A 20,895-nucleotide genomic window follows, 5' to 3' on the forward strand; every position below is an offset into this window, starting at 1 on the left:
ACCAAAATGCTACAATCCCAAATAAGTTTCCTTTTGCATTTTCATGGTAGGTGTCGCATTGGTATTACTTTATATATTGTCAAGCCAAAAAATGTATTATTATGGAATGACATAGAGTGATCAGCGCCGTATATCGGATTAATTTCGCTTAGCAAAGGGGGAAATGTCGTACTCGTTCCTTTATTATATTCATTAAACGATATAGCAAATAAAACTTCATATTTCATACTTTATTCTTGAAAGATGTATGTGTATTCAGTCATTGAATATTAATTTTCATTTTTTTTAGCGATAAAAATTAAACATCCAAAAATTTATTTTCCATCAGTTGTTTTATATTCTGAGTTGATACTTAAATCGCTTGAGTTCAAATTAAAGTTATTTAAGAATGGATTAATTTTCATTTTTTTTAGCGATAAAAATTAAACATCCAAAAATTTATTTTCCATCAGTTGTTTTATATTCTGAATTGATACTTAAATCGCTTGAGTTCAAATTAAAGTTATTTAAGAATGGATTAGTTGAAGCGTACTGCACACGATATGTACCTAACGTATTATAATTACTGTGGTTATTAGTCGAAATGTTTGAAAAGCTACTAGCACTGGTATTTCGTGCAATCAATTGTTCAAATTCATTTGCCACTGCAGACACATTTCCACAGATATTTCCAATTGCAATTGAATTTGTTGTTTTTGGCAGTGTTCCATTAATATTTTTAGTTGTAAAATTATCATTAGAAATTGAGGTTGATATTGTTACTGGAGTGGTTATGTTTGTTGATGTTTGGCTTGATAAAGTAATAGGCGGATTCGAATTTGACATTGAATTCAACGTATTGAATAAAGTATTTCCTTGACTCGCAAAGTTTTTTGAGTTATTCTTGAGTGATTCTTGCTGATATTGAACGTTATTACTTCTAGCGAATTGTGACGGTAAACTGTTCATATGATTGCTTAACGATAAAGATGGCGATACGGTCTTTTGAATAAGTAAATCTGATTCCATCGAAGTTGATAACACCAAATGTCTATTTTTATCATAATTGCCAATTGACGAAAGGTAAAAATTGTCTAATGCTGATTGAATATTTTGTTTCGTTTTAGTTTGACTGGCAGTGTTCTTTGTATCATTCAAATGATTTGATACGTTTAGTTGTGTGTTTCGATGACGTAATAAAGGTGATAATTTTTGTTTCAGAAGTTCAGAAGTAGGGTTTGCTATTGAATTCGAATGATTGGAATTGGTGGGTAGTTGATCATTTGTCGTATATGAACACAGACTTTTTTCAACACTTGTAGCAAACAAAACATTTTTAGTGCTAATATTATTACTACTTTTACCATGTTCAACTGCATAAGAATCTTTTGCATTTCCATCCAAGTTATTACTTGCATTTATTGAAAAACTACTAATGCTATCTCTAAGTTTACTACTTGACTGTGATGGTACAAGAGCTATCGGCGAAACACCTCTTTTCACTGTATCTGCACCTGTATTTATTTCACATATTCCAACGAAAAGAACAATGTCAAGTTATTTGCATATGCAGTTAATGAAAAAAATGAAAAGTGTTATACATACTCTTTGCTGACCCTGAACCGGAATTCGTAGAAGTTGAACTACTTTCTGGGGAGGGTGTTGCGAGTTGTGGATGTTGCGATTGGTCTAGCTCCATTGAGTCCACTGATTCCTTGACCGCCGATTGATGGAGCTTATTTAAAAAATTATGAAAAATTGAAAAGTTACACATTATTTTAGTGGTAATGGATCGATACAGGGGGTTCGATACACCTCAATCATATAATAATCTACAACACAAAAAATAAAACGGTTGTTATACTTATGTTCGCGATAGGGATATACACATTTGACAGTGTCAAGCGTCCGACGGCAGTCACGCCTAAACCGTCAAAAGTTATGTTGCGGCATATTCTCATCACAGAATCTCAACTTTTTTTTATTTATTTATTTATTTATTTATTCATTACGAGACCAAAATTTATACCAATATGTGCACGCAGGGACTGTGCGTTAATGACTCCGAATTTCTAATTTCGATCAGGATACTATTCTAAAAATTAATAGCCGCAAAACATGGGGCGGAAATGAATGAGACGAAATTTTCTCTCTCATGGGCGCAGCCATATTGAAAATTTTGTATGCGCTTATATGTAAAATTGGTGGCGCCACTGGTATATTTGATGGAAAAAGAAGAACATGTTTGAGTCTCACTCGTTTATATGTAAATTACATAGGCATTTCCAGGCCATGCCGCAAAACTAAAGGCGCGTGTACTGTACGAGGTGTAAAACGAACGCGAATATTATAAGGGTATCGAGATGTCGGACCGTTAGTAACAAACATATGATTCAGACACGCGGGTGCATTATTGGAAAATTGCTTATAGATAAGAATCATTGAATAGAATTTTGCTTTACTTTCCGGATTCAATGGGCAGACTGAAAAATTCAGGGGTGGGAAGGGGAGGGTTAATGAAAATTTCTTCTAATTTGTAAAGGGGTAATTTCAAACTTTTCAAAAATTATGGGGGGGGGGTAAATATAGCTTTTAGTGTAAAAATAAGGAGTTTTTTTATTTCAGGAGGAGAGAATTGTCCTTCAAAAATCCCTTGTAAATTGGACGATTTTTCTCGTTAAAAACTCTACCAAATCTAAAGAATTTTATTCCTAAAAACCTTAGCAAATCAAAAGAATTTTCCCAAAAGCCCATTCTGTCTGGTGCAAACACCTTCTCGGAAAGAGTAAATTCGTACAGGGGTAATTGAAATGTCGTCTAATTTTTAAAGGGGTATTGCCAAAATTTGATGCCTCAGAGGGGGGTAATTCCCCCCTCCACCCCCTGTCTGCCCAGCTATGGAAAGGTTGCAAAGGTGAACATTTTGGCGGCTTTCAAGTATTATGCATGAAATGGTGATGGGAAAATTTATTCCGGATGCTTGAACGCCTCTTTTAGATCTTTGGCAAAATATTTCTGCTGATTTTTCTTCGATGGATTTAATCTGTCACTCGGTTAAGTACTACATGAAAATTAAATTCTCAAAATGTGTATTTGAACGCTCTAGATTGTTTGATCGCATATCAAAACGCAACTCAAAACGGTTGCATATAAAAGCGAGATAATATATTTTCATTCGAGATTTCATATAAACTTCCATTTAACACCTATTGAATAGTGACCGAATGCCCATTATGATAATGAATGCGATCTTTTTTATTCTGATTTCACCAGATGATACAGAAAATCACAGCGGACGGCAGTTCGCGCGAATGACGAAACAACATTAGTGTGTTGAAAAGTCGACTTGCTATATATACACGTAATGTCCAAATAATTTCCAAATTCTAACCTGGAAGGCCTTTAGCTGCGATTGGTGTATGGTTTGAAAGTCCTTAGGCCATAGATCAAGAAAAAATAAAATGTCTTACATCCGTAAGATGAACTTTTCCGCACTGTGACCCACAACATGCATTTATTACGTATTTTTTACCGTAAATATGAATTCATGAGAAAACTGAATCTGATATAAGTTTTGAGATACAAATAATTTTTGATAGACTTTTCAATGCCTGTATGATATCGTAATCATGTGAAAAGTTGCAGATGTTATTTTTTTCACAAAAAGCTAACATTCTGAAAGTTTGAAGAAATTTCAATACAATTGAGTTTTCATACAAAATTTTCGTTTTTGAGCAAAAAATCCAAAATTTTGTTCGGGAGGTATCCCTAATTTGCATTGAAATCTCTTCAAACTCTCGAAATGTTATTTTTGGGTGATAAAAATAACCTGTGCAAGGTTTCAGCTCATTACGATATCATACAGGCATGGTTTTCATACAAAAATCCAAATTTTTTGAAATTTTTGTATGAAAAGTGTGTCGAAAATTATTTGTATCGCAAAACTAACGTCATATTCGGTTTTCTCGCACCCAAAAACCCCCCAATACATATTTTTGAGATTTTAAGAATACATTAAATATCACTTTTGGATGAAAAATTGAATTTTTCCCATGGATGGCCATGGGAATCACACCAGACATGACACGTCACTCTATAAACCAAAGTCGCTCAAAATCTAATGGTTTCTATTCCTCGGCACCCCCAATCATCCTGTGAAGTCAGATTTTGAATTACTTTTCTTGTTTGAAAGTTATCGTGTTAACAAATTTTTGCGTACAGGGTACAGGGTACAGGATACAGGGTACAGGGTACCACGCACATACATTCGGACATCGAAAAGTAATATAAAAGTTTGAAAATCGGTCTGCCTGTCTTCAAAATATGGTCCTTTCAAGAAAAGGGTCAAAATTAAGTTCTACGGCCATAGATGGAACTAAATACCTTTCCAACGATACCTTAAACGTCAAAATTGATCAATCCGATCGAAAAATTCAGCATTTTAAAAATTTCATTTGATTTTGCTGGCTGTGTGTGCGCAATTTTGCGTAGTTGTTTCTGATCTTTTTGAAACTTTCTATGATTAAATAGCTTAAAAAACTAAGACTTTTTTGTTCCGGCACTTTTAGATTTGGCCGCCATGTTGGCCGTGGCCGTCCTCCAAAAGTCACTTTTTGAGTTTTGTCCCCACGGTAACCGAGACACATCCACTTGACACAACCCGGACATATGCACATCGTTGGAAAGGTCTTGAAGTGAGCTATCGAATAATGCCAATTGCCACTTAAAAATTTCAAGTTAGGGTGGCCAAATCGGCCAAAATAACCAAAAAATAGACCGTCTGGCCGGACACGTAATGGGTATTTTCTCGAAAACGGTTCAATAGTTTTTTTGAACATTTCACCGATTTTAGGGTCTAAGTCTAAGCTATAAAATGCCGCATAGATCAGGATATTCTTGTTTTCAAGATATGGCCTTCGATAGTGAAAATGTGGCCAAAAAATGATCCAAAAATAGCCTAAAAATCCATATTTTCATTGTATTTGAAAATGATTCAAATTCATGTGTCTTGAATCTTTAACATGGAAAATAGCGCTTACAAAACTATTGATATCAAATAAAAAACCTCTATCGAGGTGAAGAACGAGTGACGAAACCTAAATTTGAAACATAACATTTCTGTATAGATGTGCCAAATCCGATATGTTAATACTCTCAGAAAACTCAGATGTTAAAATTCAAAGTAATCAGAGGAAAATGCCATTTTAACATGGAGAAATTTTGTCACATGGTAAAATGCCATTTTGCCTGCAACAAATTTCTTTGTGGGTAAAATGGCATTTTAACATGTGACAAAATATCTCCATGTTAAAATGACGACAAAATGCCATTTTAACATGAGGGAATTTTTTCATATGGTAAAATGTCATTTTACCCGCAACAATATCTTTGCGGGTAAAACGGCATTTTAACATGTGACAAAATTTCTCCATGTTAAAATGGCATTTTCCTCTGATTACTTTGAATTTTAACATCTGAGTTTTCTGAGAGTACATTTTGTATTATGATAATATTTTATTAGGATGCTATATTAACTATTAACAACCAATCATACTACGCATAATAACATGAGTAGTAGTATTAAGATCGATGTTAATAGCGAGTAGTAGTATGTTTATTATCTATTAAAATGCCGAAGTTAATACGCGCCATTTGCAATTTTGCACAGCAAAATAAAAGTGTGAGTTGTGTGTTAGTAGAATGTCGATTGTAAACAAGTGTGAATGCAAGGATGAGCGAGACAGCATGAAAAAAGGATTTGCCAAGCACGATTTGGGTGACAGAGATGACAAATTTTTACGTTCTGTTCACAACACATGATATAGACGACTTAGCTGTGTTCAAGAATTGAGAAAAAAATGTATTTTTTTCACTTTTTGTGCTCTATACCGAGTCTCCGAGGGTTTCATATAAAGTTGCCATGTAGATGAAAATTGCGAAAAATGAAAAAAATAATTAAATTTTTTTTCTTCGATTTACAAATACTATCACATTTTCTGTATCATCTGGTGAAATCAGAATAAAAGAACTCGCATTCCTTATCATCTAAATCACGATTGGCATTTTGTCACTATTCAATAGGTGTTACATAGGAAGTTTATATGAAACTCTCGGAGACTCGGTATAGAGCACTCAAAAAGTGAAAAAAATCCAGATCGTGATTATCTAGATGATAAGGAATGCGAGTTTTTTCATTCTGATTTCACCAGATGACTATGTGAATTAAATAGACTTGAATTTCCATTTTTTAAGGTAAATAGCATTAATGAATTTTTTTTCTTCTTGTTTCATTAGGAAAATATAAAATAAATGTAAATGATTGAAAATAAAAATAAAATAATTTAAATTGGAATGAAAAAAATAAAATAAAAATGTTTTTGGTATTGAACACAGAACGTTCGCTTGATACAGTCGACACGTATCCACAGAGCCACATCAGTGCATGATTTGCACTAAACTATATGACTACTTGTGCAGAGTGTGTGTTTTTCAAATGAACCGTCGCACATTTTCATGCATAAAAAACACTTTAATCGTTGTTTAGTCTCCTTCAATGTACAAAATCGATTAAATATTGAAAAAATAATACAAATTATCCCAAATATGAACGTGAGAGATGAATTTTGTTTGAGTTTTTTACATCGCAATGCTAATTTTTTTCTAGAGCAAAAAATCACTACAAATTGAATCAATATCAAACCAAATTAAGTTTTAAATCTTTCATTGGATATTTAACAATAAAATAAAAACACGAAAAAAATTTAATAATTAAAAAAAAATAGTTTTTTTCACGCAAAATCATTTTACACTGAACTTGCAAAATCAAAGTGTAAAATGACGATTCACACTGGGAAGAACTTCAGTGTAAATGGGCGAAATACAATGAACACATTCATGTTCACACTGTTCAATTTCTCTGAGTAATAAAGGATTTTTCGTATTTATTAATAAGATATGTTAATATTTCGATGTTAATAGGACATCTATACATTTCTGATATCAATTTTGTGACGAAAATAGTTGGTAGATATTTTTTCTGTGTACTGTGAATATAAACTTAATATACATTTTTAAATTCGGAACGTTGCTTCATTGCGTCAGTATGAACTGAAACTAAAAAATGAGGAATTTCTGCAACGTTTTGAATAAACAAATGTGTCCGTAAGAAAAAAATATGGCAATACAAAAACGGAATCTGTAGAACTTTACATATATTTTTTTAACATGGTACAACTCCATACAAAAAAAAATTGATGTAACGTTCTTCAGATTCTGTTTTTGTATTGCCATATTTATTCTTACGGAAACAAATGTATATTAAGTTGCTATTTGATATCAATTAGTTAGGCTAAAGCTATTTGGTATCAACTAGTTAGGCTATTTGGTACCAATTAACTTTGCTAAATGATATCATTTAGCTCCCGAACATTTTTCCGCGGAACTTTTCTACATAAAATTTTTCCTCTGAACCCCTCAATTCATGTTTTGATTGCATATAAAACCAGTAATGTGCGAAGGGGGGTTGGCCGAATTTTGATAAAGGAGTGTTGGCATGGTAGGATCTTCTTTGGAGGGAGTTTTAGAGCCATTATTCGAAAATTTAGTGAAACGTAAGGTTAAACCTCCATTACTTGCTACATTAATAATGGACCATTATCAACCAATTATTGTTGGAATCAATGAAATTCGTTGGGAACTATCTGATTAAAGAGAAAATTGTGCTTTGCAAGCAGAAAAAACCACAATAATGGCTCACTTCTTCAAAAATAGCATTTGCATGAAAAAAGGACCATCTTTTTAACTTCACAAATAGACACCAAATTAATTATTTCTCGTCTGTTTTTGGATATATGTTATAGGCGATGGTCCAAAATACTTGGAACATGCAAAAATTGGTTGGATGGATTGAGACAAAGTTGATAGAAATCGATAAATAGGTTGTATAGAACATGATTTTGAAGGTTCGACGCATACTGAGAAAAATCGAAGACACTGGTCCGTTCAGTGTAAAGTGAATGTGCTATTCGATAGCCTATGAATAAAGGTTTTGTAACAATAAAAACGAGTTAAATGTTGTGTGTTTGTTGTTAAAATATCAGAAGTCTGAAGTTGTGCGAAGACTTATGATACATATAGGAATATTTGCTGTCGATTGTTTTAATTGATTCTGATCAAGATAATACTGCACAATGTATACATATACCTATAGGTATAATACATTATGCGAATATTGTGTAATTAATCATGGTCACACAAGTCATTTCAAATTAGGAAATTTTGTAGCAAGAATTTCGCAACATTACATCGAAGTAAGATCACTGTTAAAAGGCTTTCAAAAATAATTTGATAAATTGTACGAAATTCAACATTCAATTCTGCTTTTTTTTAAATTTCAAATATTCCTCCTAGCTAATAGAAACTGTAACGCACTATTCCGTTTTTATTTTAAGGATTTATTTTTGAAATGTTGTTAACAACAAAACTTTTGGTTCTATTCAGAATTTTGTTTATTCTTTTGGGCGGCCTTCAAATTAATATCAGTCCTTTTGTATGCCAAATCTACACACAGCGTCACTTTATTTTAACCTCGCAAAGAGAGATGTTTTATTCTGATTTTTGTAATCAATAAACTATCTCTGGCGAAGAGACGCTGTTGGTACGGAATAATATTAATGTTATAATAATGTTCAACAACAACAATAATTTGAATAATATTACTTAAAATCATTATATAAGGAGTTTTTAGATTAATGCGCACAACAAAATGAATGTTCAATTATTTTTCCACTCTAATAGTGTCGTGCAATGAAATACTTACTCGAAGCGATTGAGCTGACTGAGCCACTGCCGATTGATACGGTCGAGTGTTGTGAATATCCGAGGGAAGATGTTGCTCGACCTGTGTTGTTGTTGAATCCATGATATGTTGGTTGTGAAGTAATTTTTCCACTGGCAACACACTGACTTTGTTTCCACGCTGCCCTTGAGGCTCGTTGCGATGACCTGTCTACACACGACTCTGAATTAAACCATATAAAATATCTATAGTCGAAACCAATGAAAAATGCCAAAAAAATTCCTCCAAACCTCAAATTGATACAGTGCATTCAATATTGGTTAAGACAGTTTTAAGTGAAAATTCTATTATTAACACATTTTCACATGTTAGTTTTGCTTCGAATCACGGAATTTTTTGGTCGATGCTGATTCCAATTTTGCTGAGGCAAATAATTAGTTATTGGTAACGTTACCTGAGATAGTAACAGTTTGAGGCTGTGGCCATATTTGAAGCAAGTACTTCAATACTGCTATTGGCTGAGCATGATCTACATCAGAACCATTTGAACCATTTGATGAGTGTAACATTAAAGGTGGGCCCATCACAGTTGCTAATGCTTGTGCAGACATTTTATTCCTTTCAGATGCTGATACTACTAATGACAAATGATCAAGCAAAAACACTAGTGTTGCCTGTGTTGAAATATTAAAAATAACGAAAGAATGATAATCAAATGATATTATTCCATAAATTTAATAGAAAGTATTACGTACTCGATTTGCTCGGGGTAAACAATCTAAAATGCTTAACATTAGTTTTGCATTTCCTTCCGGGTCATCTGGTAAACATACTCCTAAAATTTCAGTTCAAAGTCAATCAAGTTATTAAATATTAAATTTATTTACATTATTTACCTAATGCATCAACTGTCATTTGAAATAAACACCGTGTAAATAAAGGTTCTGGCAATTCTCTTAAATAATCTTTCAAAACTCCCGTTATAACATTAATATCCGGAACGTGATCTGGAGTAAGTTCAACGGCACGACAGTTTCTCTCAAATGCCTCTCTATAACATGTGAATTAATTTTATATGTCTTTTTTGTAAAAATCATTATAAATATCGTTTCATAAGTAAAAAAATCTTAGAGTGGCTACTACGACTACTGCGCACTAGATGAATGGGTGACCAATTAGAACATCGTATGTAATCATAAAATGCTGTCAACCGTGTGTGTGTGATTTCAGCACAAACACGTAAGATAGATATCCAGCGCCAAATAGATTATGGCAAAAGCACGATTTACCTTATCAACAGAAACCAGAAAGATAAGAATTCTTATCTGAAGCATAGGGACGCACTAAAAATTGGCGTAAATATCATCATAAATTCTAGACATTATGTACTTTCGTTATCGACGATAAAAACCCAAATATCGTTGCTACTTCGAAAATGTTGGATTTCATGTGTGCAAAAATATGATAAAAATTGAAATGTCTTAAATTCGTGAGGAGACATGTATCTATTATTTTCCACGAGAGTAATCGATTTCATTGGTTATTCTTGCACAGAGTCTTTTAGTTTAAAATCCATCTTCTTAATGAGTGGAATTATAAAAATTCATGTTAAAGAGTCTAAAGTAACTGAATAAACAGTGGGATAGGGATATACTATTCCAAAGCTTAATGAAATCAAGCATGTTTTACATTAGGTATACCTAGTATAATAGTATTTTTATCACTTTAAACACAGAAAGAAAATATCAGCCGACGCTATACGCAAAACCGACTGCTACGTGCGCTCATACGTTTTTACATCTTTCACATCTATTACCATACGATTTTTCGACTGTGCGAAGATACGCACAGAGAGTAACGAATCAGTCGAAAAATCGTATGGTCACTAGATGTAAAAGATGTAAAAACGTATGAGCGTACGTACCAGTCGGTTTTGCGTATAGCGTCGGCTGATATTTTCCTACTGTGAAGAATTTAAATTCTTGGATACGAGGGCTGTTTCTTATATATTGAGAATTGGCAACACTGACGTTGCTAGATGCAAACCATTGTCATATTCGTTAAGATTGATATTTTGTAGCATAAACATCCGCAGAACGTTTTGTCATACGATCGCTATTTGTATTGTTTACAGTAACATCTAAATTGCGTCTCAACAAAAAAATGGAATTATCACGTGAAAATTTCCGTGGGATAATTTTTTACAACTTTCGACGAGGATTATCTCAACAACAGTGCGTCGATGAAATCCATTCATTTTTTGGTGATGAAGCTCCATCCAAGGCCACTGTATATCGCTGGTTTACTGAATTCAATCGTGGCCGTCGTTCGCTCAAAGACGATCCCCATGAAGGTCGTCCAAAATCAGTTGTTGTTCTACAAAACATCTATGCTGTCAGAAACATGATAATGGAAGATCGTCATGTGACATACCGTGAGATTGAGGCATCATTGGGCATTTCCGTTAAAAGCATATACACGATTTTAGATGAACATTTGGCCGTAAAAAAAATTTGCTCGCGTTGGATCTCACATAAATTGACCGATGAGCAAAAAATTGCTCGTGTAAATTGGTGTAAAGAAATGCTCAATAAATTAAATCGAAGTGCATCAAATTTAGTGTATAAAATCGTGACAGGTGACGAATCATGGATCTATGCGTATGAGCCAGAAACAAAACAGCAGTCGACTGTATGGGTCTTCCAAAATGAAGATAACCCAACAAAAGTTGTTCGAGCTCGAAGTGTTGCAAAGCAAATGGTGACCTGTTTTTTCGCGATAAGTGGACATGTGGCAACACATGTTTTGGAGATATCAGTTTCATCGAATGCAAAAGTGTATCGATCATCACGGAGAATATTTTGAAAAACAATAAAGTCATTTTCAATAATAAATGTTTATCTGTGTTTGCTATTCTCAATATATAAGTAACAGCCTACGTATGTTTGCTTTTTAATTCATATCTAATCAACTATTTACTATCATATATGCTCTATTGTAGATAGAAAAGATGAGCTTTTAATGAATCTATCTCATTACATTACCTTAATAGCCTTTTTTTGGTAGCTGATCCACAAAGACGGTATAAACCAATTATGTCTAATCCCCGTCGTTCAATTTCTTCCACGCATCGACGAAGTACAATTGGAATCGGTGCTTGACCCGGTACTATTTTTGCTTCTCTTGTTACTACTGCTTCCAAGTCAGCTCCAAACAGCTGTGGATATCCAGAACGTAAATTTGGCAAGCCACGTCTGCGATATAAGGTATTGGGATCCGTGTACCTCAAACGTAAATAAATAGTGCCCCTTGGTTCAACCTAATATTCAATGTAAAGCTTACTTTTAAATGTCTCAAAATATTTCGTTTTGATTTGATTTTTTTTTTTTTTTTTCAATTTTAATTTATTGTGACATAGTTTACTGTTTTTTTTTAAGAAGAAAGATGTAAAAAATGACGTTGATCTTTAACATAATCAATGGTGATAACATTCATAAGAAATACGTTATATCTATATAAAAATTTTCTTATCCAAATCACAGGGGTTACTATTTTGATGTGCTTTGTGGACTTTATTCTTCTTCTAACTCAATCAATGGCTTGTTAAACTTAATCGCTTGTTTGTTTATTTTTCTTGTTACTTGTAAGGTAAAGTATTGGAATCGGTCAAAAAATAACACCCTCAAAAAACATGTTTTCAGGGTATTTTAGGAGCCAGGGAACACGAATCTACCGTTTTTTCGATGTCCGAATGTATGTGCGTGGTACCCTGTACCCTGTATCCTGTACCCTGTACGCAAAAATTTGTTAACACGATAACTTTCAAACAAGAAAAGTAATTCAAAATCTGACTTCACAGGATGATTGGGGGTGCCGAGGAATAGAAACCATTAGATTTTGAGCGACTTTGGTTGACAGAGTGAAGTGTCATGTCTGGTGTGATGCCCATGGCCATCCATAGGAAAAATTCAATTTTTCTTCCAAAAGTGATATTTAATGTATTCTTAAACACTCAAAAATATTTATTAAACAATAACCTCTGCAAATTTTCATATGATTACGATATCATATAGGCATGGCTGCGATACAAAAAATTTCATTCCGCATACAAAATTTAATGCAATATCTTTGCCCCAAATGATCTGCCATTGTGAACACAAAAATAAAAAAAGTCTTGATGTAAACGGAGAAGTGCAACTCATAGCCTCATGGAGATATTGACTTGAAATTTGGCATAGATGTCAAAGACAGTGCTGCCAATCTATATCAAGAAGGTTATCATCGATTACATTTCCCGCAAATTTTGAATTATAATTTCACCTTACTTTTTGGACACAGTAGTACTATAGTCATTTTGTCCAAAGTCATTTTGTTCATTGCTGATTTTAGTTTTCAAATTCTTAATAATTCTTAATGGAATGCGATTGACATCTGCTCCTGTATCGAGTTTGAAGCAAGCGAACCAAATTTGTATGCCTTGGTCAATCGTTTGATTTTCTTTTGGACTGAGTTTATTCTTAGTACGATTTTTACTAACCAGTAGAGTATCCAAAGTGTTAATAAAAGTTTTAAATTTCCTTAATACAGATCGATGTAAAGTGGCGAATACATTTTTTTCTCAATTCTCAAACACAACTAAGTGGTCTACATCAACTGGTGTGATCAGAACGTAAGAATTTGTCATCTCTGTCACCCAAATCGTGCTTGGTAAATCTTATTTTCATGCTGTCTCACCCACTCTTGTATGAATGTTTACAATAGACATTCTATTAGCACACAACTAAAAATTAAAATCCACGCAAAATTGCAAATGGCGCGTATTAACTTCGGTATCATGATACTTGATACTCATTGTGATACCCCGTATCATAATCGATCATGATACATGATACTCTTGTTGATACTCGTAGCATGATTGGTTTTAATATTTAATGAAGCATTCGTCAGTAGTAACTATTAAGATATCATGATATTTTATTAATACTTGGACATCTATAAATACAGTGGTCACTGAAGACATTTTCTGTACAGTCACTGTATCTGTAAATGGGCTATATTTTTAAATAAGATGGTCTTGAAACATGTTAATTTGGTAGAAAGAGGTTATAACCTATAGTATTGACTCTGTGTACCTTTAATGCAAGTTGATGAAGTGGAGATTGCCTGAGTAATGTTGACAATGAAACTGCACCACGATAACAAAGTTTATGTCTGTGCTGTGGATCCCAAGAATAAACTAGAACATCCAACTGCTTATTTGATACTAAATCCAATTCAAATGATTCATCCCAATCAAATTGTAAATCGCCTGACCGAACAACTGTGCGTGCTTTGTGTACTCGGTCGCATTCTAAGACACAATAAAGATCTCTAACAATGTTTTGTGTAGTTATTTGACTGCCTTCAGGTGTCGAGCGCAAGCCCCGTCCAGCTAGTAAATGTATCCAAATCATACCAGACATCCCACCAATATCCAACACTAAAGCGAAAAGAAATAAACATAAAAAACAAATTTACATATCTAACTATATAACATAAATGGTGTACCTAGAAGAGTATCCCAACTTCAAATTGAAATAAAATCAATTCAAAATTAACCAACCTATTTATTGCAAATAAAAGTAATAGATATATTACGATTTTAGTAGAAAAGACAGTCAGCAACAAACTAAAGTCCGTTTGCATCGGAGCGGAAGACCAATACTGGGACTTCTCCAGATTAACAAGAATTACAACCAAAATGGTCGTATGCTTGATTTGATCTGGACAAATGATATTGAGCTGTTTCAATACAGTGAATCTAATTTTTTTGATAGACAAAATAACAAGCAAAGTAAGCAGAGAAACTCTCCACTAACATAGGATTCATATGCGAATGGCGTGTGAGTGCAGTGTGTCATGCAATCACTGTACACCTTGAGTGACTTTCATTTATTGAATTTTGAAAAGCACCAATGCAATCGAAATCAAATATAATGAGTAAAAACCCTTGAAATAAAACAAACATTGCGACTTTATAAATGCAGATTATAAACGAATAAATGAGTCGCTTCTTGATGTAGATTGGCATAATGTTTTTGATACAAATTCATTAGAGTTGAGACTGGATAATTTTTATTCGGTTATTAAGTCAACAATCGAAACACATGTACAGTTAAAGACAAGAATCATCAGGAAGCAACCGATGTGGTTTAACAAGTCATTGGTTGAGTTGAAGAACAAATTCAGCAAAGCGCATCGAAATAGAAAATTACTCAACACAAACGAATCGATTGAACATTACAAACAAATAAGAAGGGAATATAAACGAAGTGCACGCTCAGCTCTCAGGGATTACAGAATTAAAATGGAAAACCAGATAGACTGCCACTGTATCGCAGATATGGAAAACGTCATTTTTCAGACCAGTTTACAGAAACGGAGATAGAAACAACGTTCAAAATTACCGCGGTGTTGCTTTTCAGTGCATTACGTCAAAGATTCTCGATATATATTTGAAGAACATCGTCCACGAAAGTCAGCATGGATTCATCAAGAACAGGTCAACGATAACTAATTTAGCGGAATTTAGTTCAAAAACGATTAATAACATAGGAAGGGGACATCAAACAGACGCAATCTATTTGGACATTTCCAAGGCTTTTGACTCAGTTAACTTAGCTTTACTTATTCGAAAACTAGACATCATGGGATTGAATGAGCAGCTGTTAAAATAGATCAAATCTTACTTGTCTGGTCAATTGTAAAGATAGCAGATACCAAATCTAACCCAATCGTAAACCGTTTTGACACTTTTCACCACGGTGGTCGACCTCAAAATCCATGGTAAATCATGTTTTAACAGTTTTTACCATGATGGCCGTCCCTGTAAAACATGTTTTGACACTTTTTACCATGATGGTCGACCTCAAAATTCATGGTAAATCATGTTTTGATATTTTTTACCATGTTAAATGGTTTTAGACTACGATGTACCATCATGTCCGACCTCAATAACCATGTTTAATGATGTTAGACCACGATGGTAAGACCACGATGGTGGTCAAATAGAAGGTAGAATATAGGCATAATGTGAACCACTTTTTCGGCTTTTTCGTGTTGCGATACACAACAACATCTTCTGTGTGTTTCGATTGTTTCTCTTTTTGTTATTATATTCTAAGAAACTGTAGCGGCAATACAATGTAAACAAATGTAAATAACATAAACTCGTTGAGTTCATAATATCGTATTCATACGATTGATTTTAAGCAAATGAAATTTGAAAAACAAACCGGAAAAAAAAGAGGATGAAAATACAAATCTTACTCTCTTCTCTCTGTATGTGTTTCGATTGTGCATGAATAAAAAAAACATTGCGTAGGAATTTCAAGTGACTGTGAAATACATTTATAAATGTACCTTTTTTTTTAGATTTGTTTGATTTGATTTTAGTTTCAGAAACATTTTTTTATTTTTTTTATTTCATAATTCAAATTCGAATTTCGAATTCGAAACATGTTTGAATGTGTACGACATTTGACAGTTGGTAGCTGTGTGTATTGGTGTGTATCATATCGAAGCCGATTTTTCTGATTACATTCAAAATGTGCTTCGTAAACATTGCATCGTATCAATTAATTTCTTTGAACAATGTATGAAATTATAATTCCGGCACCGAACTAAATAGGGATTTTTTCGCATCAAAATATTTTGAAGTTATTGTTAAGAATAAGGTAAGTAATTATGGTTAAGTTGCCATTGTGTTGAAAAAAAAAAAACAAAATTCAGTGATTAATAAATGGAATTCTTGTACATGAGATTCATTTTTTGTTTATCGTCATTTAAGCAACGGTTTGGTGTGTTTGGAACGTAACTGTAGAAGTCACTCGATGTCAAATGGAAAGATTCACAGTCCGTTTTGTGACAGTCTTTGTTTTCATTTCAAAATAAAAAAAAAAACATTTTCATCGTTTTAATCAGGACACAGCGTTATATAGTATAAGAAGTTATTCATTTGAATTGTGATATGAGTGTGTTCTCATTTTTTGTTTGTAACAAATTGTGCTTTGCTTGTAAAAGGAATTCTTGAGAATTATGTGTGAGTGTTTATATTAGAGTATGAAACAATTTGTTTGTCGTCATTTTTGGCTAACATTTGTTCCAATGATTTTGTTTGTTCGATGTTAAACGGATAAATTCACTGTTGGTTTTGAGATTGTCTCTGTTGTTATTTAAAAATAAGAAAGCATTCATAAAATTGACGGTGAATATTCCAACAAAATTTTCATCTGCGGAATATTGGAAAACATTTCATCATTTGAATCAGAATACAGAGTGACATCGTTGAGGTAAGAAGAAATTTGAATTGTGATATAAGTGATTGTCATTTAAATTGTGATCTCATTTTATTTGTAATCTATTGCATATATGCTATTTTTGTTGCATTTTTTTTCTAAATTTGTGTCTATTTTTTATTTTCGAATAATTTAATCAGTTTTTTGAGAATGAACAGAAAAAGACATGGATGACGACGAGCTCGATGATAATCAACCAGAAGAAAGCAAATACGTTGTAATAAAATGTGGACTTCAAACAATCCTGCGACAACAACATGAACGGATTGAAAGAGTTGGAGAAGCTGTGACCAAAATGCTATTCGAGCGCAGTATTCAAATGACAGAAGTGGCAGCATTGGCATCACTTTTTATTCTTTTTATTTTGAATGAAGCACTTGATAATGACGATCGTGCATTTTTTTTGCAACCACATCCAAGCCTGTTCATTGCCGATTGTTTCAGAGCGGTATTAAACCAACACGTTAACAATATTAATAGTCAATATCGGATATTGCCCGAGTTTCGTTTCATGGTAGAAAGAAACAGTGAAGAACAGTTCCGATGGCCAGGTGATGAAAAGTTGGGAAATGGTTTGAGATATTTTTATAAACAATATATCACAAACATTCAAACCAATACCAACACATGGTGTGAAAAACGACTTGAGAATTTTTTTCGAATGCGTTGTTGGTATCGCAATCGATTCAACAATGGCTCAAGATTTGATAGCATCGACATCAGAAATGCCAAAGAGTTTTCATATCGATTTAAGAATTTAACAAATGGTGATAATGGTAATAATGTGGATCCACAACGCGTTGAAAAATTCAATATTTTAATGAGAGATTTGACTGAAATTGGATGGTCGGGAACAGTGAGTATGAAATTTTTCGCAAAATATCGTTGGTTTGAATCACTGTGGTTGTTCGGTCAAATGCAACGGCAAATAGAAGTGTATCACAGTCATGCCGAACAATGGAATACCATTCATGAAATGTTTCGTAACAATCCGAACTTTCAAGAGCGAACAATCAATCGACCACCAAAAATAAGCAGTTTTGCTCTTATACCATTATGCGACTACCATTTGAAAAACGTGCGATTGGACATTACGGACTTGTATAATAAAATTGTAAACAAGCTTGATTTGGTGCCTTCTTTTCTCAATACGCGGACCAACCGGATGAATAAGAGAAAAGTAGAGTACTACACCCAAACTGATCGATCAGGTCTATGGAATATGTTGTTCGATGTCGGTAAAATAAATAAATTGGGCAAATCGAAACCATTCCATCATCAGATTTTGACCGATAGTGTTTCAATATCCATAATGTACAAGAAACCACAGTGACAACAACGACCACAGCAAACAACCCAAGCGAATCGGGGGCCGGAAAAACTCATTGGCAAGAAATACATCATTGGAATCGATCCGAATGAAAAATCGTGGTTAACAGTAGTGCGTCGCAACATTCAAAAAACACCTGATGAGCCGGCTGTTGAGGTAAGATATTTTGAAATATAATTTGAAATGGTTTTGAATAGAAACTCATAGTTTTTTGTATCATTTTGCATTTTGAAGGAAAACATTATAATACCAAACCAGCGTTTTCATTGGGAAACTCAGCAGAAAAAACGAGATAAAGAAGCGAAAAAGTTGGCTGGATGGTTTGATATCGAAGAGAAGGAACATCTCAAAACATACCCATATCGTCCACCATCACCACGTAATTCAACATGGAAATCATACATTGAATATCGCATTAAAATGTTACGAAAAGGAATGGCAGCTTATGCGACGCGTGAATATGCACGACTGGATTTAGACCATCAAATTCGCTCGACCAGAGTAAATGATCAAATCGCCGTGCGTGTGACAAACAACAAACCGTCGTTGGTTCAATTTGGTGCTTGGGCGATGAAACCCGATCGACCGTTTGGAATAAAAAAGCGTAAAAGATGTCCGGGATCGCGTAAGTTTTGTGTGAGCATTAAGAAACTTGGACATTCAGAAGTTGAAATGCAAGATGAATGGGGAACATCACAAACATGCGCGAATTGTCAGGAACGTTTTCCAAGGCACACAAAATATGATCGATTTAAAGTGTGCTACGATTGTAGAGCGAAAAAGATTGATGGCCTGCCAGATTCAGTCGCTGGACTGCCAGATATCATTGTGTCAACGGTCAACAGACGTGTTTTGAGAAGAAAACGTGCAATTATTAAGCGACAAATTATCGATGGCAATCGTGAGGCTGTGAACGAAAAACTTCGGACTGGGCGTTTAATGTCAAAGGTTAAAGTTACCTACAAAAATTGGCCATTAAATGTTGATGATGATGATGTTGTTCCACAAACAGTTACTTGGCACCGAGATATTGTTGCAGCAAAATGCCTTATGCCCAAAGGTATGAATCAATTGGAAACAGAATATTCATTATTTAATGTATTTGCTTTAAATTACATAGGACTTTGCCGGATCTTTGATGTACCATTGCCAGTTTCATTGTTAAGACCGCCGGACTAAAACAACAATGTCAACTAACAAACATCATCAATTAATCATACATTCAAAAAATTACATAAAATAAAATATTTTAACTATTATAGTTAGCTTAGCTAGACATGAACAGACTATATAAAGTCTTGTGGTCTAGTTGTACAATAGTACAACATTGTACGGAGGGGGAGTGCCCGTAGGTGAGTAAAGTTTTTAATTTAAAAAAAGTATTTTATACCCAGTTCAACTGATACTAATGGTTGTCTTTCCCTTTTTCCATGTTTTCACACCTGTTTGTTAACAATTGTTTGCTGGGTAGTGAAAAGCAAAAAAAAAACGACTTTATCCTCATTTTCTACAAATTGTTCACATCGTCAGATTTCGCGTTTTTTATTTTGATGTAATAAAATAACTATTACTTGTAATTAAATTCAAAGTTCACCTTTAAAAAATTCAATGTGAAAAAAAAACTTATTCAACGTATAAAAAAAATCTCTTAATAATTTACAAGCAAACAATTTTAAACGGAACACTAATGAAATTTACCTGGCTTTTCTAATTTGTATTTTGAAAATTCTGCTGGATTGATGTCAATTTGACGTTGTGTTCGTGCTATTAAATTTATATTGAATAGAAAAAAAATATTTATGTATGAATTAGTTGAAATAAGAACTCGAATATAAATTTGAGTGTATATAAGTGGAACAACTTACAAAAAGTACTTGACTACCAACACAACCTTTACACATTGCTCATTCATAGCTCAATGAAGCTATGTTAATTGCATCATGACAATGTCCAAAGCTTTGGCAGTTAAGTACACCTCGTTAGTACAAATTTGAATATATGTTGTAATAACATATGAGCAATAAGTCTTTAGACTAAATTCATACGTTCGCCATTTAAACAACAAATATACAATATTAAATATGTTTTTATTGTTATAAACCTTTATTCATAGGCTATTGAATTTATTCAATTCACTGAACGGGCCATTGTCTTTTTTTCATTGGATTTTTCCAGTATGCGTCAAACCATTTCTATCAATCCATCCAACCAATTGTTGCATGTTTCAAGTATTTTGAACCATCGCCTATAACATACATCCAAAAACAGACGAGAAATAATTACAGTATGTTTCATTATAGAGAGAGGTTGATTTAACTACCACAAATTTCAAATATCCTAAAAATGTTTTTGGTGTTGCCATATGAGACTCTAGGCTACTACGCCAATTAACAATGACAGCTCTCAAATCAGTACAGTGTTTGTTGTGCAACGAAAACATTATTTCCGAACAT

The 20,895-nt window shown here is 33.5% G+C and overlaps 1 protein-coding gene and 1 long non-coding RNA gene across 9 annotated transcripts in view; both read right to left on the bottom strand.

Moving 5' to 3' along the window:
• Positions 1–90: 90 nt before the first annotated feature.
• LOC116347937 (rho GTPase-activating protein 100F) overlaps positions 91–20,895 on the bottom strand; it is a 36,387-nt gene continuing 15,582 nt past the window's right edge. For 6 of the 8 annotated variants that reach the window (XM_031778756.1, XM_031778753.1, XM_031778755.1 and 3 more), the window contains 9 exons: positions 20,141–20,206; positions 13,909–14,255; positions 11,821–12,095; positions 9,673–9,827; positions 9,532–9,611; positions 9,231–9,450; positions 8,798–8,982; positions 1,585–1,714; positions 91–1,493 (listed from right to left, as the gene is read on the bottom strand). In XM_031778756.1, the coding sequence (XP_031634616.1) occupies positions 439–1,493; positions 1,585–1,714; positions 8,798–8,982; positions 9,231–9,450; positions 9,532–9,611; positions 9,673–9,827; positions 11,821–12,095; positions 13,909–14,255; positions 20,141–20,206 (2,513 nt within the window). In that variant the 3' untranslated portion in view covers positions 91–438. Of the gene's footprint in view, positions 1,494–1,584; positions 1,715–8,797; positions 8,999–9,230; positions 9,451–9,531; positions 9,612–9,672; positions 9,828–11,820; positions 12,096–13,908; positions 14,256–20,140; positions 20,207–20,895 lie in introns of all 8 variants that reach the window. The other 2 variants (XM_031778760.1, XM_031778759.1) reach the window with 2 other exon arrangements.
• On the bottom strand, positions 19,519–19,887 carry LOC116347938. Its single transcript, XR_004201738.1, has 2 exons — positions 19,833–19,887; positions 19,519–19,635 (listed from the first exon to the last, which is right to left on the bottom strand). It is a non-coding gene; the product is annotated as an uncharacterized LOC116347938 (long non-coding RNA).

This window comes from Contarinia nasturtii, unplaced genomic scaffold, assembly GCF_009176525.2.
Source record: "Contarinia nasturtii isolate CC-2019 unplaced genomic scaffold, AAFC_CNas_1.1 Cnas_scaffold_2166, whole genome shotgun sequence".
Lineage (NCBI taxonomy): Eukaryota > Metazoa > Arthropoda > Insecta > Diptera > Cecidomyiidae > Contarinia > Contarinia nasturtii.